Genomic DNA, 26,773 nt, shown 5'->3' with positions numbered 1-26,773 from the left:
TGTGGTAGGTCCTGGCAATGCCGTCATGTCCACCAGAGTCGGGACTGTCGTGGTACAGGGAGAGAACCTCTTGCCGGAGGGTGGGGGGAACAAGGTAACGGTTGCCCCTCAGTTCCATCTCTTGGGTGTCCTCCCACAGGCGCGGGTCGGAGATGGACGCGGCGGAAAAGTGCTCGAGCCCTAGACGAGACAGTGCGTCCGCGTCGACCATAGTCTTGCCCGGCTTGTAGTATACTTGGATGTCGAACTGTTGCAGCTCACAAGCCCATCTGGCAAGTCGTCCAACAAGGTTTGCAGTTCGCAGAATGTCGGTAACGGGTTGATGGTCCGTGTAGAGCTTGAAAGTGCGCCCGTCCAGGAACGATCTAAAGTATCTGGTCGCTTTAACGACTGCCAGCAGCTCCTTTTCCGTTGTCGCGTAGTTGAGCTCGGCCGCGCTAAAGGTGTACGAATAGTATCCAATAACCGTCAACTGCTGTGGAGATGGACGGCTGATGTCCCGTTGGTAGAGAACGGCACCGGTGCCAAAATGGGAAGCATCCGTGTGTAGCTCAAAGGGCAGTCTGAAATCGGGTAGGTCTAAAATCGGGTTGGAGGATATTGCTTCAACTAGGTCTTGTTATGCAGACTCGCACTCCTCGGTCCATATGAACGGTTTTTGTTTCTGCAACAGGGTCGTGAGGGATTTCGTTCGAGAAGCGTAACCCTGAAGGAAGGCACGGAAGTGCCCTGCGAGGCCGAGAAACACTCTTAGCGAGTGCACATCGTGCGGCTTTCGCATGTTCCTGATCTTGCGTACGGATTCCTCCTTGGTGGTCTTGGTTTTGCCATCGATAAGCCGTCCAAGGAATGCTACACTACGTTGGAAGCAGACGCTCTTTTTCACGTTTATCTGGAGGTTCGCTCGACTCAATGCTTGCAGAACAAGGTGGAGGTGTTCCAGATGTTCCTGCTGTGACCGTGAGTAGATGAGGACGTCGTCTATGTACACGTGGACGAATTTGCCAATGAATGGTTGGAGCACGGTCGTCATCATCTTTTGGAACCAGGCAGACGAATTCTTCCATCCGAATGGTAGCCGATTGTATTCGTATAATTCGAAAGGTGTTACAAAGGCAGTGTATTTCTTTGTATCCTCGGTCAGCGGAATCTGCCAAAAACCTTTGCAGAGGTCTATACATGAGAAGGTGGTGCTACCTCCAGTATCGTTGATTATATCGTCTATGTTGGGCATGGGGAACGGGTAAATGTCCGTCTGCCTGTTGATTAGTCTGTAGTCCGTACAGAGGCGAAACGTGCCGTCAGCCTTAGGCGCTATCGTGATGGGCGAAGCGAAAGGTGACGTTGACGGGCGAATTATATCGGCGTCAAGCATGGACTGCAATTCCCCTTTTAACCATAACTTCTTGTCCCGAGATACGTTGTAGGGCTTCCTACGGACTACCGTAGTATCGCGAAGACTGAAGGGGACCTCAATCGAAGAAGTGGGAGTGGGGTAGCCAGACGCAGGTACTAAATTCGGGTAGTGCCTCACGACATCGCTGATGGTCGTGATATTGGTTTTGCGGCACGGCTTGGACGTAGCTTCAACATCACGTTCGAGACAACCGTCCGCAACTGAAATGGTGTCGTCCCAGTAGATATTCAGTTTGAGGCGCTTCATGTCTGGGCGTGATAGCAAAACGTCGTAGTCCACGTCGTGAATGACTAGGGCGTGGGTCGTGATGGTGTGGCCGGACACCGTTATAGAGACAACAGCCCATGTGTTGAAGGTTTTCGAGGCACCGTCAAAGCCCTTGACGTTTATTGGTCGGCCGGAGGATATTAAGTGTGGCTGGAGCAGGTAACGGTTAACAAAGGTGATGGAGGAACCGCTATCGACCAGTGCATGAGCCGGTGCACCGTTTAGGAGGACGTCAACGTAAATTAACTTCGTTGTAGTGAGGTAAACAGTTTCGCATTGTGTCTTCAGGTGGAAACCAACACCCTCTTTTATTAGTTTTTTTCCGTCTCATTGCCAACATGGCCGTCTACTGTAGCTGCCGTTCTGTGGTCGGGCCCGCTCGGCCTCTGCCTTCCCCGCGTTGTTTGATTGTTGGTGAAACCGTACTGTTGGCGTGGTAGCTGCGGAGCTAAATCTTGGCCAGCTTCCTTAGCTCCGATGTCTCGCAGGCATTGCAAAAGAGCCTCGGGATGGTTTGCTCCCTTGATCTTTACCATGTGCTGTAGATTTCTTGGAAGACCGTGAAGGAGGAGCGCAACCACTGACGGATCGGGGAGACTGGGTTCTGCCAACTGAAGGAGTCGCAATTTCTCGAAGTGGTATTCGGCGTAGGGTCCCGTAGTGTACTTGTACGAAATGGCGTCGTCCCATCTCGCGAAGTGGTCTGTACCAAAAGATGCGAGGAAGCTTTCCCTCCAAGTGTGCCATGACGATTTCTTATGATGGAGAAAACGTAGCTCATACCACTTCTTGGCGCACCCTTCTAAAAGGGGGCGAAGGTTATCGACCTTGAGGTCGTCCGTCGACCAGACATTTCGTTCGCAGGCGTGTTCATAATGTGCTAACCACGTCGTGGCGTTTCCGGTACCGTCAAAGTGACTTGGAGACGCTTGAGACCGGAGAGTGTTTGCACCAAGAGCCATATTTCGGAGAGCGTCCAGAAACACGCTGCTGACGTTCGAACAGCGCGAAGATGGTGGTGGCATCGGGGGAAGCGTGTGGGTCGGCAAGAGTGGGAACTTGCTGCGGAGGGTTGCGGATCAGCCTATCAAAATCGTCCACCTTCATGTTCAGCTTCACAGTCCCTTTGTTTGCAGCAGACTCGACGTCAGTGTTGAGTTTGTCTGCCACGTACTGGAGGAGAGTCGGCTGGTCTGGGTGGTTGCTGAGGTCGAAGACCTCCTCGCCGACGTTGCAGCACCGTGCTCGCGGCCCCTCCGGCAAGCTCTCTAAGAGAATGTCTACCCACATTTCAGATTCTGGATTAGAACTGTCGGCTGCGCCAATTGTAACGTTTCTTCTCGAAGGAACCCAATAGTCCAAAACTGTGTCCTCTTCTTTCTTCCTCGTGACCCCACACTCTCGTCCTCCTCGTTGGCACCTTACAATTGTATATGAAGAGTCACGACGTCGCGCACAAGAGGAGGCCAGAATTTGTTACGATTTTGACACGATAGCCACATCGCAACTCACGACGCAGCTCACTCTGAATACAATGATTCATTTGGTCCGGCATCACTGATGCGACGCTCTTGAACGTCTTTGCATTACTGCCAGCCTTTTTACCGTCGTGTTTTGGTATTGGGCTGAGGATACGAGCTTCTCTCATCAACCAGAACTGTGCTTTGAAGCGACACACAGACTTAGTCTTGTCCCATCGCCGTGCGACGTTTCCGGTTGAGGAGCTCCTCTTCGTGGGTAGTGGCCGCTTGCGAGGCCCCATCTCATTTGACACAACGAGTGCCTCAAGATCGGGTTTTACAAACGGTTCATTATAAACTGTTTACGACGCAACGATTGAGATCAGCGCCACTTAGAAATCGGCTTTGATTGATCTGTATGCGAATGTGAACGAGTGCGTACTACCGTTCCGTGTACGCGCGGCGCGGGTTTAGCTCCTTGCGCCGCAGGCAATCCGGTGCGAATGTGAAGAAGTGAAAAAGCGTTACACCGGTACGTGCCACACGTGATCGAGGAGGCCGCGTAGAGGGTTAATATTTTTTCATATTCGGATTATGTTTCGGAGTTTATCGTTTATTGTTTTTCGAGAAGTCTGAGCTTTCTCCGGTTTACTCTTACAGCGAAGTTAATGCACACACACACACATGGTTAACACACATATAGAGAGAGTGGACACAGACGCGCGCGCGCGCGCACACACGCACACACACTAGGGTAGGAACCTGCCCTGTGAAAGCGCTTACTGTTATGCGGCGGAACTTGCAGACAATGACATCTGTATCACGATCGTCTGGAACGAACATCTTGAGATCGGGATGTTCTTTCACATAGTCGTAAGGCAACTTCGCTTGCATCCCATCTAACTGTCTTCGTTGTAACAAGTAGCTGCTATTGCAAGGAGACAATTCGCATGTCATCTATGCTCCTTGTCCACTCTGAGGAGGAGAGGAAGCGTGATTCATTGATAAACGGAAGGGACCTTTACCGAGTGGACCAAAGAAATTGACGAAATGACCTGGAAATGCTCTCGTGCCCAGTATGGCCACTAACCGGGCTGCGTATTTCCAAACCCGCTCCTGTACAACAGATCGCCGCCGCCGCCTCCAGGTAGCGCACCGGCGGCGGTGTACTGCGTATTGCGGCGGCGACAGAAAACCCTGAAGTGTCATGGCGGCCGCTATATTTCTACGCGGAGGTTCGGATTGTGTTACTGGACGGCTAATGGGTGAAAAGTAAATGATATATGTGTTTAGGTGTCTTTGGATGACGATAAGGAATGTACAAGTTCTTCGAACATTTATGTGCCTTGCTTTTGAGAACGTGAGACGACGGATTGTCAACGTTTTCAGTGACGTTGTGCTGCTGCTTCGTGTCTCCGGTTTGCGATGGCATGAATGCCCATTGTCGTTCAAAGTATTTTGAGAAACAAAGCGCGAACAGTGAAAGACCGAATTTAGGCAAAAGCTTTGTTGTGTTTAAGTACCTTCGATGGAGTGTGTAGCAGTAAGAGAAATAGCGCTTGTCATTCGCGTCGTAACGTTCTTTACTGCAATTATTCATAGTGACCACTCTCTGTGGAGTTGATGGGGAACGTTGGGATTCAGTAATTAAAGAAATAAACCGTCGTCGAATTATGACGTGCTCATGGCGTACCTGGAAAAACAGCAAGACGTAGTGCATGCACTGAAGTCTGTACGTATAATGATGTAAACACAAAAGTGTGTACGGATACGTTTCGAACAGCCTGCGGATTTCTTTTAGTGCCCTGATATACACTAAACACATTAATATGGTTACATGACAGTGGCTGATATTAGAAAACCCACTTGTTCAGAGGTTCCAGGAAGCGGGGCAAACGGTCGCAATCGTTGACGTTCATTAGATAAATCAGATGCAAATATGAAACAAAAAAAAAGTGTGTGCAACTTTTTCGTTTGCACATTGACATTGCACATCGGCAGCACAATATGTAAAATACCCAGTTACACTGAAGTGAAGTATGTACTAGACAAGTTAGAAGTTAGTGTTGGTAATCTGAGACTTGGACTTCTATTTGATTATCTCAACTTGGTAAATGCCTAACATTAGTATCGGACATTGGAAAACCTTTTATATCCACGATTGCTCGTGCAAAAATGGCCTACTCTCATTAGATGTCCTGAAGCTCCCTGGCAGGAGAATTTGCTGAAAGCCATAATGCTGTACAAATTCATCACGGTCCCTTTGTGGCCTTTTGCAACAAGCCAATACATGACTTTGTGCTATTCAAAGTGTTCTGGCAGTTCGAGTTTGGCGTTGTGGATCAGAATAGTCTCAATATTTTGTACAAACTTTCATATTAAAAATTACTGGTGGGTGTTTTCAGAGCTTATTGGATAAAACCAAAGCCGTATCACTAGTCATGCGATACTACCATCATTAATGTGCCGTATTGTGCCCATCATACTGTAATGGCAAAATAGGGTGAAGGCTGTTCAAGCGTCGGAGGGTGTGTGCAATAAATGAAAAGCTTTCAGTACCAAAACAAATGTGCAGGCACTATGATATGCATGTAGATCAAGCAAGTAATTCACTCTGCAACATAGTGATTTCATGGAAAGGACACAGCTGTGCAACATTACAATATCAGTCTGTCAGCACATTGTGGAAGCTGGGATACGTTAGGAATCATGGTGAAGTGACGAAGACAGGGAATATATGAAATGAACAAAGATGACACATCACTCATCTGACATGAATAACTTCTGCCTTTTTTCATAGCATGGTAGCGTGCTATTTTTTACAGGGCTGCAGTGCTCTTCGAATTGCAAACACAGCATCCTGTGGCACTTAACCCTCAATTTACATGTATGCATGTATGTGATGTAAGGAAGTAGTGACATGATGCTTTGAGTATGATCAAGATGAGGTCAAGTGAGTGTGTGAGCACCGGTATTGGATATTTTTTTAGTTAACCCCTATGTCGTCTACATATTCGCCATATGTGCGCCATATGTGCTCGGCAGTTCCGGGCCGAAGCTACGACTTACACATTGACTACGACTACATTGTCAGTAGCACTTTCACCATAGGAACACCCTTCGTTGCCGTCTTCTCCAGATTGGCTGTAACGACTTTTCGTTGGCCGCTCTCCTTGGCCCCGTCTTGCACCCCAACCAGTGGGCTGTCACTGCCTCGGTTTTCTCAGAGTCTGAGGACTCGTGAACTGCATGTGACGTCGTTCTAGTGTCTCTTTTCTTCTTTCTTTCCTTCTTTTTCTTTCCGTTTCTTCTTTCTTTTTCTTTGTTGGAATAGCAAGCCGGCTCTTTGCCTGGCTAACTTTTCCTATCTATTTTCTTAATAAACATATACCCCCTACGCCTTGACCAGTAAACGTGTGGACCTAGAGGTCTGTTTGCCCACTGTATCACTTCTTTCCTGGATAATAATAATCTGAACACGGATTTACACGAACATACACATGTGTTTGTGTTGCTCATGCTCAAGCTTGTTTCGTCATGGGTTTCGTCTACCACCTAGACTGCGTTTACGCTAATTTATCAATCATAAACACCTTAGCTCCATGATTTATATCTGTGGCGCAAGTACCCTTTGCTGTGTTCTGCACAACGAATGCGGCTTTATTTTACCGTATTATCCCTAACAAAATACTCACTTAAAAAAAAAAGAAAAATGATTTTGGTGCATTACTTTTGTACCACAAACAATGCAAAACAGTGCACATATTAAGGATTTTTACTGCATATTTCAAAGATTTTCAGCGCATAGTTGCATGCATATTTTGGCAGTGTTTAGTGCACATTGATTCAAGCTCTAATAATAACAACAGGGGTCAGTATTGGGGATAACTCATTACTGTAAAGCTACCTTTCTTTATTCAGACAGCTGACGAGAAGTTGACTACATTAGGGGTCCCCCTGTATACTTTTAAACTTAACTCGTCGCTTTTGAGCTCCGGTAACTTCTTGAGAACTTGTTCTTTTGTAAGGTTACTTTGTCAAAGTAACTTGGGGTAGGTTCCAAGTTCCTTTTGAGCCTTAACATTACCGCAGGAAGAAAATCCCAGCAAATCCCTGTCTTGCATTGTATTTCCTACATGATTCAGAACTGACAGCAGAAGGGATGCTGATAATTTGACAAAAACAACCAGCGAGACAAGGTACAACATGACATAATGCACTAAACGCAGGCACTCCTCACCGTTTGATGAATTCCTTGCTATTGAGAGTGGGATATCACAAGGAAAATCAAGAGGGAAGCTCAGCAGAATTAATTTACGTGAAATGCATGCAAAGGGGCATGCAGGTTCACATGGAGTGGTGACAAAGGGCTGACTGCGGAGTGTGCAGTGGAAATCACGCTGCGAAGATATACAGGCAAACCACCGAAATTAAAGACACATGAGATACGGAGCAAAAATCTAATTGGCAGACTGTAGTTAACATCACAAATGGCCATTAAATTTAGCTTTCAATATTTCTTGTGGAATGTGCAGCGGGGACATGTGCTAAGGCAGAAAATCAAGTAATGTCTTATCTAATTACACAATAATGAATTGATAAAAAAAAAACAATGAACATCTCTCTCCAAACAACAAAAAGTGTGAATGGCATTCCTCATTGTGAGGTGAGTAATGCAGCATGCTTCATAATGTCATCATGGTATGTACCTATAGTCTCGTGTTGTCCTCTTTATATTGTGTGTTCCTCAAACTCAAGGGAATGTTACCTCTTTCTATGGTTTTTGTCTTTGCTGGTAGCCTTTCATTCTGTTTTATTTTGTTGCTATTTGGTACACTTGCTGTATATGAACATACCCATGTTTGTGCATATTATGCGTGCTATTTCTCCTGTTCGTTGACACAGTTACCTGCGTGGATTCAGAAGTACTGAATAAAAAAACATCAGGAGAAAAGCTCAGTAGATTCTTTGTTGTAGTACACCGTACAGTTGTTCAAAGGTATTAGTTACATAAAGATAGGCCAACAAGTATCAGCAAAAAGTAAGCAGAAAGAAAATGACATCATCTGAATGTATTAGCAGGACTCCATTTCACAGCTGTTTATAAGGTGGAAAATACAACCCGAATCACACATCCCCCTGAAACCGAAAAGGTAGGACGCACAGGTGTCCTTACACACAGGAGTGTTATCTTTTGTGCATGCACTATGTACGGACCTAAGTACATGCAGTTACTTCTTGCTGTTTTTGCAGATGAGCCATGACCACGTCATAATTCGACGACAGTTTATTTCTTTAATGACTTAATTCCAATGTTCCTCGTAAACAGCTTCAGAGAGAGTGGTCGCTATGAAGAATCGCAGCAAAGAACGTTACGACGGGATTGACAAGCGTTATTTCTCATACTGCTACACTTCAACGACGGTGCACAAAACAAAGCTTTAGCTAGCTATATTGGTTTTTCCCTCTTCAGGCTTTGTTTCTCAAAATAATTTGAACGACAATGGGCATTCATGCCATCGCAAACCGGAGACACGAAGCAGAAGCACATCGTCACTTTCACTGAAAACGTTGACTATCCGTGGTCTCACGTGGCACATAAATGTTCGAAGAACTTGTACATTGCTTATCGTCATCCAACGACACCTAAACATATCTATGGATTACTTTTCGCTCATTAGCCGTCCAGTAACACGCTCCGACCACAAACAGTGAAACATAGCAACACAGCACAGCGGCCGCCATGACGTTTCAGGGTTTTCTGCCGCCGCCGCCCGCGCTAGAGGCGGCGGCGGCCGGTCTGTTGTACAGGAGCGGGTTTGGAAATACGCAACCGGGCTACCATATTCAGTGACTCCAATATCGAGCTGCCTCGGCAATCATTGAGTTCATCTTGATTATACTTGATCATACGGATGTTTTGCGCATTGTTTTAAAGGTACAATCGTCTGCAGAAATATCTGTGAAATAAGTATCACAATGTTTTACATAGGAAGGGAGTTGCCTCAGGACAGAAGCCGCCGATATTTCGAACAGAGACTGTTCTTCTTCCGGGCACCGTCCTCATCATTGGCATGGTACTTAAAGGGTTAGGTGTGACGTGTTTAAAGGTTCATGCGAATTGTGGGTCAACAGCCCGGAGGGAAGAAAGGGTCCGTACGGGCTTCTACGGCCGGAGCGAATGGCTGCTTTTTTAGAGTGTGGAGGGGATTATGTGAACGTAGTGATCTAGGCTACAGACTGGTTACGGAAAACTGGAAGGTTCACGAACACGTGGACGAAACGGGACAACAGGCAAGAATTGGCAAGCATAGCGAAAGATAAGGAGGTTAGTGGTTACGTGGGGAAAATTCCAGAACGAGCAAGGGTCTCTTTTTTTTTTTTTTTTCGTGCAAAGTTGTGGCATGCAATAAAGAAAGCAGTGGCCATGCAGAACATAACAGATGATAATGGAGGTAGAAGGAAAAAAAGCATGAAAAGCACTTCGACGTGCGGTCCAATGAGAGCACTCGCCACCGTTGCAGTGCGGATTTGACGACACCGGATATAGTCGGGCAACCCGCTGCTCGATCGTTTCGAGACCGGACGAAAAAAGTAATAGCTGGGAAATTCCGGGCGCACGGAAAGTGCCACGCGAACATGCAAGATTGCTTGACTGCTTGGGATCTGGCAAAAAAAGAAAAAAAAAAAGAAAAAGTTGCCACCAAATGATCACCACTCGCCATGATGCTGCGAGGGTGTCCGCCTTGGCATGAGTTGTTGACTCGGCATTACTCTCACCGGTGGTTATCATCGCGATGTTTGTTTGGGTTTGAGACGATTAGGTGTATGCTGGCCGATATCACGCGGATACGATGCTGTTATCTCATTGATACGCGCAAAGGTGGACAGCAACTCCAATAAATTTTCCACTAGACCCCGTGCATCCTCATCACAAATCTGAAAATGCCCCACTGAGCGAACGCGACCACTTTCGCGTGTATCAATGAGATAAAGGCATCGTATCCGTGCGATATCAGCCGGCATACACCTTCACATAATCGCCGCAAACACAAACAAACATCGCGACGATAACCGCAGCTAAGGGCAATGCCGAGTCAATAGCTCATGGCAAGGCTTACACCTCCACAGCAACACAACCATAGTGGGACAGTCGGAACACTATTTGCCTTTATTTCTCGTAAGAGCCGCTAGGGTTGCTCTCTCCCCGAGTTTAGCTCCGCCAGTCGAAGTGGCGTTCCAGTTAACTCTGCCTCAAGATGTACATCGGATTCCCGCATACTTGGGAACCGCTCACCCTTCCTCCTCTCCCTGTTAAACGGTGGGCGCGTGTCCTTTGAAGTATCCCGCTTTCGGTGGTTCTGGGCGCTTGGATGAAAAGATCACTTGGGGGATATGGGTCACTGCCACCCGCATGCCCAGATCAACCGAAAGCCCAGAACCTCCGAATATTTTTTTGGAGGAAATGAGCTTTTGGTTGAATTGGGACGTCGGTGGAAATGGGCGTTTGGAGGATATGATCTGCTACCTCACTCCGGCCGTAGAAGCCCGTACGGACCCTTTCTTCCCTCTGGGCTGTTGACCCACAATTCGCATGAACCTTTAAACACGTCACACCTAACCCTTTAAATACCATGCCAATGATGAGGACGGTGCCCAGAAGAACAGTCTCTGTTCGAAATATCGGCGGCTTCTGTCCTGAGGCAACTCCCTTCCTACATCTCTACCGGTTCGCTGGATTTATACCCATCTAATGTTTTACATAGTTCGACAGTTTGTTTGGCAGATTTTCGCTCCTGAAACGTGCTTACATATGAGAGCAACGAGTTCTGTAAATTATCACCGCCTTTGCAGCTGAGGAAGAACTAGCGGCGAAAACACCGTGGTGACGTACGTATGAAGTTCCCCCACGTTCAAAACAACAAACAACGCAAAAGGAGCTCCTGTTGTAATATTCTTTCGCTGACACTTGCCACTGTCGGGGTCTTTGTTTTTCATTGCCGTCCACACAGACCTCCATGTTTCAACCACCTACAAAGTTCGAAATAACCTTCACGGGAGGGCTCATCACCAGTTCTCCGAAACTTTAGTGCACGGACGCTATTGGGCAAACTGTCGCGTACTGTCGATATGGTGTACATGGTATATCGATGAGCTCAATCACGCCGCATTTAGCGCACTCACCAGATAATATCAAACTTGCTCTGTTTACAAGTGTGATGTTATCCGGTCGACTGCACTAATATGTAGCATGATCGAGCTCACCGATACGCCATGTCGACCTTCACGTGAGTTCGTAGCCACGACAAACACTCGAATAATTGTAAAGCGCTGAGTTTCATAACGTGTGTTGCTATTTTCTGTTCCTTGTCTCAGGTTTTATCGTCGTAATGTACCAGCTCTCCTGTACCCTAGCACTTATACCAGTTTCGAGGCACGAAATACCGAGCTGTGCAGACTAGGAAGATCCGGGTCAAGGACGGGACGTGTCCTGTTTGTCCTCCTTCCTTGTGTCAGGTTCCTTTCCCTTCTTGCAGCAGTTTGTCTTTCGGGTATCAATGCGGATTACCGATCTCTTGTGCTGAAGCTGTAAAAAATCATTCGTATAAATAGAATTCACTTGAGCGTTCCATAGCACTTGCATAGCATGTGGGCCATATAAAGAACCATTTTCCATACAGGCTGGTCACGACCCGTTCAATCAAGGCAAGCTACAAAACGTGGGCTTCGTGGAGGCCTTGAAGCAGCACAACTACGAGTGCTTCTTCATCCATGACATTGACCTTGTCCCTCAAGACGATCGAAACCTGTACACCTGTGCTGAGTATCCAAGGCACGTTGGTGCTTCACAGGATAAGTTCAAGTACAGGTAAGCCGCCTCTATAAAAAAAAAAAAAAAAAATAAAGAATTGATATGAAATACAGGTCAAGAATCCAACGCTCCCCTTTGACCTTTAGACGCGCCCTTTAAAGGGACATAGAAATGCACAAAAAAATATATCAGGAGAAGTCGAAATTAGAACTATAATCCGTGTAATATACATTCGCACAAAAAGTATGACAGCAGAGCGCGATGTTGCTGCGCAAAAGAGCTTTCAGGCCTAACCGGATGAGGCTTTTCTCCAGCGCTTTATGCAGGTCCTGTGCCGCGGCGTTTGGCAAGCGGCAGCCAGATCGGCGTCGAGCAATAGAAGCTGGACGCTCCCCTCGAAGTCCAAGGCGAACAGATATTAGGCGGTGGGCGACAGAGGATCCGGGGACGACGCGCGAAAGTAGCCATTCTGTGGCTAGACTTGGGTTAGGTCCTCCGTTCACGCAAATTTTCGTGAGCCCCCATAGAATTCGGCACATAGAAGTGCTCAAACTACTGGAGTTGATAGTGGATGTGCTCTGGTATTTCTTTTGTGTCTACATGGTGTTCAGCCACATGGCTTTTCGAGCTTTCGTGTGCATGTTTTTTGTGCTACAGTGTTCATTAAAACCAAAATGCAGATGTTAGACATGAATGAAGCAGTTTTTAGGAAGTTACACGACGCAGCATAACATGTGGGAGTGTGCCATTCAAAGAAAACTTATGGAAAATGCACAGAATCCCACAAAAAGTTTAAAATGGGATTGGTATTTTGTTTCACGACTCTCTCCGTTCCGTAGTACGTCAACGGTAATCTTGTGTAAAACTTGTCCCGTATCATTGCGGTTTCTCGTGTACACAGCACGCTTTTTTTCCTGCAAAATAAAATGTCGGCATTTTGTTGCTAACACGGCTGTGGAAACGTCAGTCAATTTCCTAAGATACTTGTCCCTGCACGGGGCAACTGCTGTAAAGGGGCTAACGCAAACGCGAATTAATACAAACTAGTTGCGCTCACCAAACGCAAACGACGAATTGCAGTCACAACATTATACAGAGCTTGGTTCACCAATGAGTTTACAGCTGTTGCACTGTTTACTCATCGCGGTACCAGTGGAACCCGACTGTCCGCTATCTGAATCCGCCGTTTTCTGTGAATCGCACACTCCTATGCCATGCTGCACTGTGTAGCACGCTACAAACTGTTGCACCCATGTCTAACATGTGCAGTTTGTTTTTAATGAACACCTTTCCAGCCTGAGAACATCAATTTCCACCGCCAGCTTCAAGCACAGATACGTCAGTCCACGAAAAGCCATATCTGCAATCCACTGACAAGTACGAAGGCGCGTACACGTTCGGGGACCGTTCGGGTGCATATACGTCATAGAACATGGCTGCGCCCATGTGTATGTTTCGGAATGGATTACCTGTTGCTTTTCTCTCGTTTTTATTCATTTTTTTTGTACGTGGTATTGTACCGAACTGGGAGAACGAATGTGCATTTTGGGGAGAGTTCGATGTGGGCTTTAAGAATATCATAGCCGTTTCAACTGTTTGGTTGTCGGCGTAGCGGACATTTAACCTCCCCCTAATTGGTACCGTCCACGGTCGGGATTGAGCTCAGCAAGCCAACGCGTTATCGGCTTTGCTACAGAGGCCGGCTCGTCCCGCCTCTCCACTGGTTGCTCTCGCTAGCAGATGATTCTCGGCAGCCAATAAAAAGTGCTGCCGGGCTGGATGTCACCACATGTGAGGAGTAGCACGGGCGAGGCTGCCGCCGCTTCGCTCCGATTCTTGTAATTCGCACTTCCCAAAGGACGATTCATGAGAGTAGTATGTTCACATCACACTGCGTAATATGTACAGGTTTTCCCGCTCAGTTTAATTCATTTGCCAAATTTTTAATCCAGGTGCCATACCGTGTAATCCGAACGCAAAATTTTCCATCCCGGCGCCAAACCAAATAACCCCCACGCAAAAGCTTTAATCCGTGTGCCGCTAATCCGTGCGCCATTTATTTTAATACACCAACGAAAGAACTTTTTGGCACGTGTATTGATGATGTGGCAGCTCAAAATGCCTATGTTTAGGAAATTTATTCGATATTTTTTATTTTCCTAACAGGACCACGTCTCCTAAGAACACAACATCCTCCCACACGGCAGCCTTGTGACAAAGGCAACTGATTATAAATGTAGGTTAAAAAATTATGTAAACAGATACGTTAATCTGAAACAACAAACAAGAAGGGGGAAATGGTGACGGCATTAAGGCTGTCCTGTGCCTGTGAGCATGAACGGAAACAATCCAACGACGTTTCTGGCCTAGTAATATTAGATTTACTTTGAGCCGGGTATATGTGGACAGCACTATATGGCCAGGAAGATGGCTAGCGAATCTTGCACGTGTTCGAAACACTTTATTCAAAGAAGATAAGGAAATAACACAAAGAACAATATACAGTACAGTTTTCTTGGCCCTGCCGTCATAGCTACGGAGCGATTACATATCCCTGCCTTCACGAGGGGGTTTCCCGTGGATCGGAAGCCCTGTGGAAGTACTCGCGGCCGTTTTTTTCTCTGCGGGCGCTTTGCGCTACAGAGGGCGGCTGTGTTAAAATGACGCGTACTTAGTTGTTCCCAACCAGATCCGAAGTGGTCTGTTTTTTTAAAAATTAATTTTCTTAAGAAACACAGGAGTGTATGCTGTTGTCCAGGCAGACGTGATTGCGGACGACCGCTTCGCAGACGAACGAATGCTTTGCAGACGAACCTCGTCGCTTGGACGGCGGTTACTTGGGCACGGTTACTCGATAAGGCTTCTTACTCTGCGAACCACAGGATAGAAACAGGAACGACGTGAAAGAAACGAGAAAAACATATGCACATTGGCTACAGGCGGACGGACCTCAGGTGTTTCGCTATTATATAGACGAAACGAACTTCAACGTCTGGAGTTCACAAAGCTTCGGAAGGTTCCAGATCCATTTATACGGAGAGTTTGGCTATTCTGTGATATTTTGCCCCCGAAGTCATCGCTCCGCCCAGTTGGCCGGGATGAAAGGAGAGCCGCGGCAGCAGGGGGGTCTCAAGGCTGTACCGCTGCTCCCAAAATGGCGGAATGGAGGATTTCAAGACGATAGCTCTGTTCCAAAATGGTGTCACTGGCTTTGCGCCGCCCACTGTGCGACGTCAAATTGCACACTTTGAGAGATGCTACTCCCAATGGCCAAGCTCTCCTTATAAACTGCTCTGGCAGGTCCAAGCGAGGTGCGCCTACTAGTGAGAAGAAAACAAGTACAAAGAAGCGAATATAAACGTCCTTGCTTGTATGTCAGCCAACGACCTACTGGTATGGAGATTTGTAGAGCTCGTCAGCTGGCCTCGAAGATGCGTCTCGCGCTGTCGTGCAACCTGAAGCAAATGCAGTTTTCATATTCGCCAAGGCTCATAACCGTGCGCATGAAGCCCGTGTACATGAAAGGCACGTCACAAAGGATTTGCTCCGTACAGTCCATTCTTCAGCCCGATTGAAGAAATGTTCGCGAAATTCAAACTGTGCGTGAAGGCTCCTCTCAGAGAAAGAACAGATCAACTGCTCGAAACTACTCTAGGCACCACCAAAAAGTAGCGCCGCAAGGCTATGCTGACCTTTGCACCTTTGCTGCGGAAGATGCCATGCAAGAGCTCCTGCGTCTGGATTGCGCGACCTATGACCGCAATGATTTTATGTTAGTGGCAGCTGCTCTTGAAGGCAGCGATATGTGATCGCGCCGTTGTGCGATACCAGGGCCAAGAAAACTGTATTGCATGATGTTCTTTGTGTTATACATTTCCTTATTTTCTTCGAATAAATTGTTGTGCAAGACGCGCCAGTGTTCTTTGCTGACCACGTAGTGCTGTGCACATTACAAATACGCGGCTCAAAGTAAATCGAACACTACGAGGCCAGAAACACCGTCTTAGTTCATGCTCATAGGCACAGGACAGCTATAATCCTGTCAGTATTTCCCCCTTCTTCTTTGTTGTTTCAGATGAACGTATATGTTTATATAATTATTTAACCTACATTTATAATCAGTTGCCTTCGTTACAAGGGTGTTGTGTGGAAGGAAGTTGTGTGCTTAGGAGCAGCGCTTCTGTCAGAACAATGAAATATATTAAACCGATTTCCTCAGAACAGTCATTTTGAGCTGCCACGTCATCAAATACAGATACCAACAATTTCTTTCGTTTCTGGATTAAACGGCGCGCGGATTAAATTATGCAGCACGCGGAATGAAATTTTTGAACACGGATAGTTTCATTTGGAGCTTTTCTTGGGGGGGGGGGGATTTGGCACTTTTTCTTTCGAATTAAACAGTATGGCACCTGGCTTAAAAATTTGGCAGGTGGATTATGCAGTCTGTCTCCTAGATAAAAAATTTGGCGCTTTGATTAAAATGAGTGGCAAAACCTTACACACACACGCACACACACATAGATACATATTTTTCCACTTTGACACTCATACTGGCATGCCCCTTGGACCTGCGAGCTGTACTATGCGAAACGTCAGACGCGCACTTCAAACATCGCCGTTCCAGGTGTCTTCCATGGTCATTTAACACCATTTGAACTGATCAATTTCGCGCTCACGTCACTGAATGCATATGGCTTTTTTTTTTAAACATGAGCAATGTAACGTACCAAGGAGCAACCAAACATTCGACGACGAGGAAAGTAGATTTGTCCGGGGGGCATAGTGTTTTCTTGCCCAGGAACAGTTTCATGGACACTGAGAGGCAGATAAAAATTAACAACTCAGTTTCTTTTGCAAGCGTTTGTTTTGCATCTTTTTTGCCATAATTTTGTGCAATGAACAATTGATTCATGTAACAAAAATTCGCCGTTCACAGAACAACACTCGCGAGACAGACTTTATACTGTCAAAATGAGTTGTCATAAGTAGAGCCTGGTTTCCTAGGCAAAATCTTTTTCTTTTTTTTTCTTTTTTTGTGGAGGAAAATTCATAAAGGAACACCATTTTCTTCTTTATTTTCTTCATTGCGCATTTTTGGAGACCCGTCTTTCCTTCATCCCCAATGTGAGAAGGTGAAAGAGCACACTGTCCCTCTTGCTTCCTGGAAAAAGATTAAAAGTAAACAAACTGCAACCCAAGATAAGGGCACTTCCGATAGCGTCACCCGATACATGTGTTTTTGTTTTGTGTCCGGAAGTCGAAGCTCATCTTCGACGTATGAGGCGGCACTGTGCCCGTTCATCCTCTCACATTGGGGGTGAAGGAAAGACGCGTCTCCAAAGATGCGCAATGAACAAAATAAAGAAAAAACGATGTTCCTTCACGAATTTTTTGCGAACGATCTACCCAACGGATTTTTGTTCTGAAAACGGCTACGATATCAGGTGACCGAATGAACAGAGCTGGGCATGTATTACTTTGTATTATAATAGTATTACTGTAATAAAGTTTGTATTTGTATTACGTATTATAATACGCAAAAATGCGTATTACAAGTATTATAAATATAAATAATAATAATAATATTTATAATATAATTATCAATAAACAACGTCTTCGGCTGGCGTAAACATCAATAACTGGGCTGCTATCATATGACGCTATTCGAACCCAGGTACCGCCCAGTCACGGAGTGACATGGCCAGCACGCTAACCAATGTGCCACACGAGCTGGTGACGCAATGCCGCGCGCCTCAAAGCAAAGTACGGCAGTCCAGTCGTCGGAACCATTTGAAGATGACGAATCGACTGCGTTCCAGAACTCGCACGAGTCTACCCGAGGGTAGGGAGTAGCTACTCTCCGCGTTCGAGAACCTACTCGGGAGTAGCTACTCTCCGCGTTCGAGAACCTACTCGATGGCGTCACGGCCCCCGTTCCGAAACCGGGTGGCCTACTCGGGAGTAGCTTCTCGAGATCGACTCGCTCAACTTCCTGTCAGGCGGGAGTAGCTAGCTAAACGTAGTGATGTCAGAGCTGTCGACTGCATTGAAATCTACGGTTATCTGCTTTTGCTGCTGCTCGTCTCAGCTGCATCATAGAGGGCGCAGGAAAGTTCCAGTGCGGATATTGCGACCTGATGTTTTCTTCAGAGCAACACGCACGGAACCATACAGGGTGTCCCAGAAAACATGTCATCGAACAATAAAAAAACTACGCCACCTAGAATCACGCGGTCAACAGCATTTGTTCTTATTAGGTTTTTGCCACCTCCTAATGTGAATGTTATGTACTACAAGTTTAATTATGTAAATAAATAATAAAAGTAAAATTTGCCAAGTAAAGGTTACTTTTTTACCCCACCAATATGAAGAGCGTGCCGAGTTCACTCAAATTCATGATAATTCGCAGTGATATTCACGAGCTATCCCATCGGAAAAAATAGCCGAATATCATGCTTTTCGGAGCACCGAACCATAGCGCGCGATGGCTTTTTGAGCGCAATCGCTCTCAGTGCGACGAAAGGAGGTTCCGAAGCCAGCTCACAGAGTGATAGTAGAAAAAGTAACAGTTCCTAAAATTGGGAGAGGGAAAGCATTATCTCAGCGAAAGTCGGACGTGATAAGCCGTTCCTGTTTTATCTCTTTCTGCGATGTCGGGGAGGGCTGGGTTTCCAACCTCCTTTCGTCGGAATGACAAAGATTGCGCTAAAAAATTCATCGTGCGCTATTCTGTACGACCTCCGTAGAGCATGATGTTCGGCTATTTCTTCCGATGGGATAGCTCCTGAACATCCCTGTCAATTATCATTAATTTGACTAAATTAGACACGCTCTTCACATTGGTGGGATAAAAAAGTGACCTTTACTAGTGTTTTTGCCAACTCCTCATGTGAATGTCATGCATCGTAAGTTTAATTTTGTAAATATTTGCGAACTGAACTCGGAAATTTGCCAAGTAAAGGTCACTTTTTTACCCCACCAATATGAAGAGCGTGTCGAATTCACTCAAGTTCATGATAATTGACAGTGATATTCGCAAGCTATGCCATCGAAAAAAAAAAAAAAGCCGAACATCATGCTTTTCGTAGCACAGAACCATAACGCGCGATGACTTTCTGAGCGCAGTCGCTTGCTGTCCGACGAGAGGAGGTTCCAAACCCAGCCCACAGAGTGATAGTAGAAAAAGTGACAGTTCCTGAAATTGGGAGAGGGTAAGTGCGATCCCAACGAAAGTCGGATGCGATAAGCCATACCTGTGTTATCTCTTTCTGCGTTGCAGGTGTGGGCTGGGTTTCCAACCTCCTTTCGTCGGACTAACAAGGATTGCGCTGAAAAATTTGTCGCGCGCTTGCTTCGTAGAGCATGATGTTCGGCTATTTTTTCTCACGGGATAACCCCTGAATATCCCTGTCAATTATCATTAGTTTGAATACATTAGACACGCACTTCACATTGGTGAGGTAAAAAAGTGACTTTTCCTTGGCAAATTTCGGACTTCAGTTCGCGAAAATTTACATAATTAAGCTTACGTAACACGACCTTCACATCAGTAGGTGGCAAAAACCTAGTAAAAACAAATGCCGTTGCCCGCATGATTCTAGGTGGTGTAGTTTTTTTATTATAATTCAATGACACGTTTTCTGGGACACCCTGTATGCAACACACATCAGATCGTTGCATGTGAAGATCGAAACCTGTTTCTATGCGTTTTAGAGCTAGCTACGGACGAGAACAGCGCTACCCTTTCTCGGACGGTAAATACTGCTAATTCATGGCATGAATGCTTTACGAGCACACTCAGATGACCCCATACCGAAGTCAATAACGTCACACTAAAGCGAAAAAGCGGCCGGCGGTTCTGATGTCCCGGAGCCCAAACGTCACTGTCGTCTGCTGTCGCCATGTTGAGAATCGTACTCGCGCCTGTTCCACAACATACCCGAGGGTTCTCCTACTCCCGTGGTCACGTAGTACAACCCTGTCCCGTGACTCTACTCTACTCTACTCTAGAGTTCGTTCTGGAACGCAGCCGAAGATGACCCATCGCGCACCTACCAAAGATTACGGAACTGTAGCGCCGGATATTCATTCGCGCTCGCGGTGTGCTGCGTGCTACTGCGCGGAAAACGTAGTGCACGTGTGATATTTAGCTTGAACACATTTCTTTCCAGTTTGAGGTTGTAACTGTTATAACAGATCTTGTATAGGATAAGACTTACATTCATCTAGTTCATTTCCGCTAGTGAAATAAAATCACACGTGGAATTTTTGATCGTAATTGGTGAGGAAAACGCCACGTCACAATGACGTAAAAGTAGTAATAGGTGGGGTCCAGTACGGACCCTAGGTGCCTGGTTCGAACCCTCAGAGCGTCTCAGCCGACTTCGCTCGCATATTTTTTGCCGCGCGTGGCGGGCGGCGCGAGGGTGGAGGCGTTTATCGGCGGGCGGCGCGTGTGCGGAGGATTGTCCGTGCGCTTACCCTCGCACATTTTTCAGCCTGGGCCGACATCGCTCGCGTATTTTTTCCCGCGCCCGGTGGACGGTGCTCGGGTGGAGGGTTGTCCGTGCGCTTATCGGTGGGGGGAGGGATGCGTGCGCGCTTACCCTCGAACATTTTTCAGCCTGGGTCGACTTCAATCGCAAATTTTTTTCCGCTACAACAGGTGTGCAGTATGCGGTTTACATGCAAGTATAGACATGCAAAGGATAGCCATACACAAACTACAAGTGAAAATATATTTATTGAAGTCATTAGTGCCAGGAATTATGCTGTGACTCGATGTGAAGGAGAAAAACCTAGCCAAAAAAACCTGAAGCAGAAGAAACACAATACGACACACTTATCAAAGATTATCTGCGCGTGCGCTTCTCGTTGCGTATTTTTCAGCCTGGGCCGACTTCTTTCTTCATTTTTCTGCCTGGGCCAACTTCACTCACAAATGTTTTCCGCTACAACAGGTGTGCGGTGGGCGATTTACATCCAAGTATAGACATGCAAACGATAGCCATACACAAAAGTACAAGTGAAAATATATTTATTAAAGTCAATAGTACACAAATTATGCTGTGAGGAGGTGGAGTGTGGAGGAGAAAAACCCAGCCAAAAAACCTGAAGCTGAAGAAACACAATACGATACAAGTAACAAAGAATATACTTATTACAGGTACGATACAATAGCATTGAATAGGTATCACAGATCAAACATAATAGTTCTTATTAACGGTAATCATACACACAAGTTTTCAATTAATCAGAATTAAAATGGGGTAGCACATTTAATCAAAGTAATCAATACGATTACAATCAAAATTACAAGCTGTATGATAAAAAGTCTAATATTCCTATTCGTGACCACCATCAATGCAACAGCGGGATTTTAATTACAAGTCCCGATAGATGAATGTAATAAATTGTGAACAGTAGAGACCGTGGAAGACCATGGGACACGAACGACACGACGACAAGAACGACACCGAACACAAGAGGAAATAAAATCTATACCACTACAAAGAAGTTGTTCTTAATCAAAACAGAGGAGAATAATCTATCATTTTAACTATCATAAAGTCATCCTCGTGACATAATCTAATCGAAGACTATACAATTTTCATTCTAAAGGTGCTGTCACACTGGACCGACACGACACCGACACTGACACGGCGCCGACGCCCACGGAAGACAGACGTTGTCACCATACATTGTATTGCCAAGCACACCTGTCACACTGCGCCGACGGACAGCGGCAGACGCAAGTCGACAAAATGTCGTTTCAGTGTGACAGATTTCGGTAACAAAACCGGCAGGCAGACAGTGTCTGACGACATGTCAACAGCAGTTTGATCGTTGCTCAAAAATGCGAAGACCGACATACGACATCCACTGCGCGAAAAGATATTTTTTGAAAAATCCATGTTGCGGGTGTTGCGATTATTATTTAAACAATCAGCGCCTCTGACGGAGGTGTGTTCGCGAAAACCGTTGTCTTTTGGAAAGCTTTCGCTGCGCGCGTCGTGCTGCCCCTCAGCTATGGAGTTCACAACGGAAGATGAGAATACTTTGATATCTACAATGGAGACAAAGCATGAGATTCTCGTAGCATCCCATGCTTTTTCGTCGCACGAGCCACTTCCTACTCCACAATGATCGTGGCTTTTTACTAGTTTCATCGTCGTCGTCCGAATCGAGCGCAAGATAAAACGCCACGGGGCACATTCCCATACGCTTCTGCTGTGCAGGCCGCCATCTTCGAACAAAGTGGTGGCGGCAGTAGCGATGTTGCTGTCGTTCAGTGTGACAGGCATGTTTGTCAGCGGCGGGTGCCGACAGCGTCCAGCCGTGACGGCCGGCAGACAGACAGACGCGTCGCCCGTCTTTGGTCTGTGCACTGTGACAGGTGCAAGAACACCGTGTCGTTCGATGTCGGCATACAAATTTTGTCGGCTGTCGGTCCAGTGTGAAAGCACCTTAAGAGACACTACAAACCTTACTTTGTTTTATGAATCCAACACAGAAAATATATATGTTAAAAATGAACTTCACCACACCCACAAAATGAGCCACATTTTTTAAACTTACCTTATTGTACTACTGTGCACCCATATAATATGCTAACACAAAAAAAAAATCAGTTCATACTTATTTCGTAAAATGGTACGTGTCGTCAAAACAGGACACCAGGGCTCAAGGCATATAGGCGGGGCGTATGGGGGACGAAGGCTGCGAGTCCAGTGAATGGTAGGATTGACTGAGCGCGCATTTAGTGACCATAGTATTCGAATACAAGCAGCATGAACATATGAAGTCAAAACAGTCTTCACGTGATACATATTTGAGGACATTGGTACCAAACGAAATTTTCCGTAGGTTATACTTGATTGCGGCGTTTTCGTACGCTTTACCTACATCGAGTAGGAGTTTTATTCAGTTTTATTGACGCTTTCTATGCTACACTTATACTCACTTATGATAACTGGGTAATATAGGTCTTGCATAGCATATGTCGGACTTGCTCCACCTACATGGAGTAAGTTATTCCTCCCAAAAGAGACATCAGGGTACCGTGGTTTATCCGGAATCCCAAACATGGAGGGGCTTGCAGGAAACTTGGACCGAATAGCTATCCATCCTTTTCGTAGGGAGAGCGCAGGTAAAAAAGTTAGGGGATGTCGCCAAACATATGAGGGGTGAAAGGGGTCTGGATGGACGGTGCCCTCTATATGAAACTTTTCCAAAGCCCAAAATTGAGCTGGAGCACATCTACAATATACATGCGTCTGCAAACAATTTCTTGACATTTGTGTCAGGAGACTAGGTCGGACTAGGTATTTATGTGTAGGGGACTAGGTCCGTTCTCAGAGAAGGCTCTTAGTGTAGTCCACGTGGTATGGTCACTGTTTCGAAAACTTGACCTCCCATTGGTAGATGGAATGGTATGACTTGCTCTACTTCGCCTCCATTTGTATCTATATATACCTCGTTCTTGAACATTGCATTATGATTTATTTCATGAGCAACACGCTTTTAGTATGCACTCGGAAAAGCAATGCATCGATATGGTACGTCACCCTGTAGATCATTGCAAGATGTCTCCTGGTGTTACAGCTGAGGAGAGATGTGACAGTGGCGCACACTTCTCATTATCACGATGGTTCACTACGCATACCCTCATACACTTCTGTGCACTTTTCGCTGACTCCGCTGCATATTCTCGATTCTCCTTTCGCCTTGCCTCAGTCTAATCCGGCAATAAGGTATGTTCGTACGCCCTGTATGCCCTTCAAGAAACGCCCCCCCCCCCCCCTGAGGGTGAGGGTCTGGAAGGCCCCTATTTGAAAATCATGAAAGTACCAACATGAAGATAATCATGTGCTGCAGACATGCGCGCCTATTTTCACAACCACTGAGCCCTGATGGTGTCCACCCCGGAATACAAAAGGCAAGCGCACATCAACCAGTTTCTCAACGCAGTGATGTTTCGCAGGTCTCACCTTATGTCCTCGAAAAATTTAAATCTCGTCACCCTGTAGAGAAAGCCGCAATAAAATGACAAAGTTCACCCATTCCGCATTCACGACCACGACCCCGCTCCGCCATGTTTAGCGCTTCGTCTTCGTCTCGGCACGCGACTAACGAAAGAAAATTGATGCTGTCGACGCGTGGGATGACCGACGTACAGTTCTATGTCGGTTCCAGTGGTTTCGGTTTTGTTTCGGAGCCGCACGAGCACTTTTTCTGACATGTCCGATTTTGACGACGCCAGGGCCGAAAGTTGTAATAGCCCATCACTCCATATTTTGCTCACACGTGTTTCGTTTTTGTGGTGGAATGCGATACTCTACGCCCACCTGTCTGCTCCGACAATGCTTTCAAAAGTGAACGAACTGAACGACCTGATTCGTAGTCATTCACACTCTCTCAAGGCTCCATATTCTGTCTGCAGGTATCCTTACCAGGGGTACTTTGGTGGAGCAGTTGCTCTTACGAAGGAACACATGGAATTGCTCAATGGCTACTCGAATGAGTATTGGGGATGGGGAGGCGAAGACGATGACATACATAACAGGTAAGTAACCTAAAGATAAACCAGTTCACTGAAAAAGAAAAAGAAAATAAATCTGTCAAGCCCCTGCAGTTACTAGATTTCAGGTGGATGCGAATTTATTTCCAGCCAGGCAATAAGTACATGTACGAGCTTATGCTTTTATAAGTAAGATTTGCATCGGGGATGCATACTGCACGTGTGCGAATATCTACCCGATATTATGTACTTCCTTTTGTAAGCCTGGTCTCTGCTAGCAGTCAGGAGGCAATGTACCGGGCCACTACGTCCAACGAGTTATTGCAATATATCAGTCCATCCATCAGTGGACCTAACGGCACGTTGGATCTGACAGCTCGTTCTATGAAACGGCACAGTATCGATATCGACGCGTTGGAACGGTGATGATTTAATGGCGTCCTGAAAACTGATGCCTGATTGAGATGCAATGAGAGGTTAACTGAGATAACACTTCTAAATATTAGCTTAGAGTAATTTCAAATTCAACATATTGATACCTCTGTGGCCTCGGTGATACGAAGATCTGCACAGGTTTCCTTGCAGATATGTTTGTTTGCATGAACAATAAGTCATTTCTGCATTTCGCCGGCTAGTTCCATCTCAAATCGAACAATCCGGTACACCTGATGTCTCCAATGAACGGGAAAAAAAAATATATGTTGAAGCCATCGGTGAGTTAGGAGAAATAAACGCTTTCCGAATTCTCTGCGCTTCGCGGTTCGGGAAATAGGAGAGGAGGAAAAAACTGCCTCTCATAAGGCGACGTCGTCGCGAGCGGGTTTGAGCGTTCGCTACAAGGCCATTTCTTCTCGCATTATAGTAATTTCTTGATCTGGCTTTGGACCACTTAGGGCACAATAGGATCCTTCGTTGGCAGTGCTGTACCTGTTTTTGTTTGTCTGCAAAAAATATCAAAGTTGACTCAAAGTGCCGAAAAACACCATATTCACTGCAGCTTTGCGGACGATGTACAAAACGGATAAGATTGGGCTTTATGCCGTTTAATTTGTCATTCATAGGGCTATCGAATGATGTATAATTTGTTGCTCTGCTGTGTAAGGAATGTAAACGATACCTCTTTTAGTAGCGCCATACCACCGAAAAGTGACGAATTTCGGAAGCCTTTATCTAAAAAACCCCACCAAAAACTAGCCTCGAAAATTTTATATGTTGTAGGTAGTTCCTTAGACTATGCACAGAAGCAAAAAAAAAAAATTCGGGCTTGATCGGTAGGCGCACTGTGAATTTTTTGCCAGCCCTATACGCGGAGCGCATTCAAGCTGAGGCACCGCGTCCCGCGTGTTGCAAAATCGAATTTTCCAAAGGGACTTTCAACTTCTGTCTTCATATAAAAAGTAATTGCTGTCATTTGAAACCATTCTGGGGTTTCAAGGTTTCCTTTTCAAGGTTCTGATCGTTTGCGTTCATAACAATGGTGTAATCGCTGAATCTAGATTGTGGAGCAACCAGATGGTGCTCGCATTTTTTGCGGGATGTCACACATGCATTGCAAGTGCTGGGAGCCCGGGAAGAACAGAATGACTTTACATGTTTGTAAGAGGCATATCTGTTCAGGGTTATTCTAAACAAGCATATTTACTGTACGCATTATGGCAGGAGGGACGCAATGACTTCCAGTATTCTTTGAAACATTTCCTTTCCTACGGCCCCATGACCTCGGACGGGGGAAATTGCACTGAGGAAAATGTTGTGGTGTCATACGCACACACTCAAGGCTAATTCATGGTGCCTTTTGTGAACCTTGCCGAAACAGCCCGACTGGCGCCGCTGTCCAATATGTTATTCGGTTCGACATATTATTCGGACAATATGTTTTTCGGTTCCGTTGCATGCTGCGACCATGGGAAGGTCCTGATCGCATTTACTCCCTGAAGACACATTGCGCAAAGTTTCGCCTACACACAGAAGACGCTTCGCTCACTTCTCGACTACAGAAGTGCATGGAGTGCCCTTATACAGAAAGTGCGACGACATCTGCATTACTGTATAGTGTGTCGTCCTGGTATCACACCTACCTCCATGGCCTCTTCGTTGTACAGTACTGATCGTGTGGATTTCGCTGACTACTGCCTCATGCACAAGAAAAAAGTGCTATAGACAAAGGATTTTCGCTTTGCTTCGGAGATCGGCGTAGCTGCCATAAAGACTGTGGTTCCAGCAGATCAAGCCGAAGGCGTAACAGAAATGGGCCAGCTATGCAGAAGCTGCTTCAAGTACTTCACAATAAAGGT

At 46.0% G+C, this 26,773-nt stretch overlaps 1 protein-coding gene across 4 annotated transcripts in view; it reads left to right on the top strand.

Annotated features, from left to right (window-relative positions):
* LOC135385489 (beta-1,4-N-acetylgalactosaminyltransferase bre-4-like) overlaps positions 1 to 26,773 on the top strand; it is an 89,265-nt gene that overhangs the window by 40,430 nt on the left and 22,062 nt on the right. For all 4 annotated transcript variants that reach the window (XM_064614831.1, XM_064614829.1, XM_064614830.1 and 1 more), the window contains exons 6-7: positions 11,826 to 12,013; positions 24,402 to 24,524. In XM_064614831.1, coding sequence (XP_064470901.1) covers positions 11,826 to 12,013; positions 24,402 to 24,524 — 311 coding nt within the window. The remainder of the gene's footprint in view (positions 1 to 11,825; positions 12,014 to 24,401; positions 24,525 to 26,773) is intronic.

This window comes from Ornithodoros turicata, chromosome 2 (genome assembly GCF_037126465.1).
Source record: "Ornithodoros turicata isolate Travis chromosome 2, ASM3712646v1, whole genome shotgun sequence".
In the NCBI taxonomy this organism is placed as follows: Eukaryota; Metazoa; Arthropoda; class Arachnida; order Ixodida; family Argasidae; genus Ornithodoros; species Ornithodoros turicata.
Note: the sequence above shows the minus strand (reverse complement) of the source record. Positions and strands in the feature narration are given on the sequence as shown.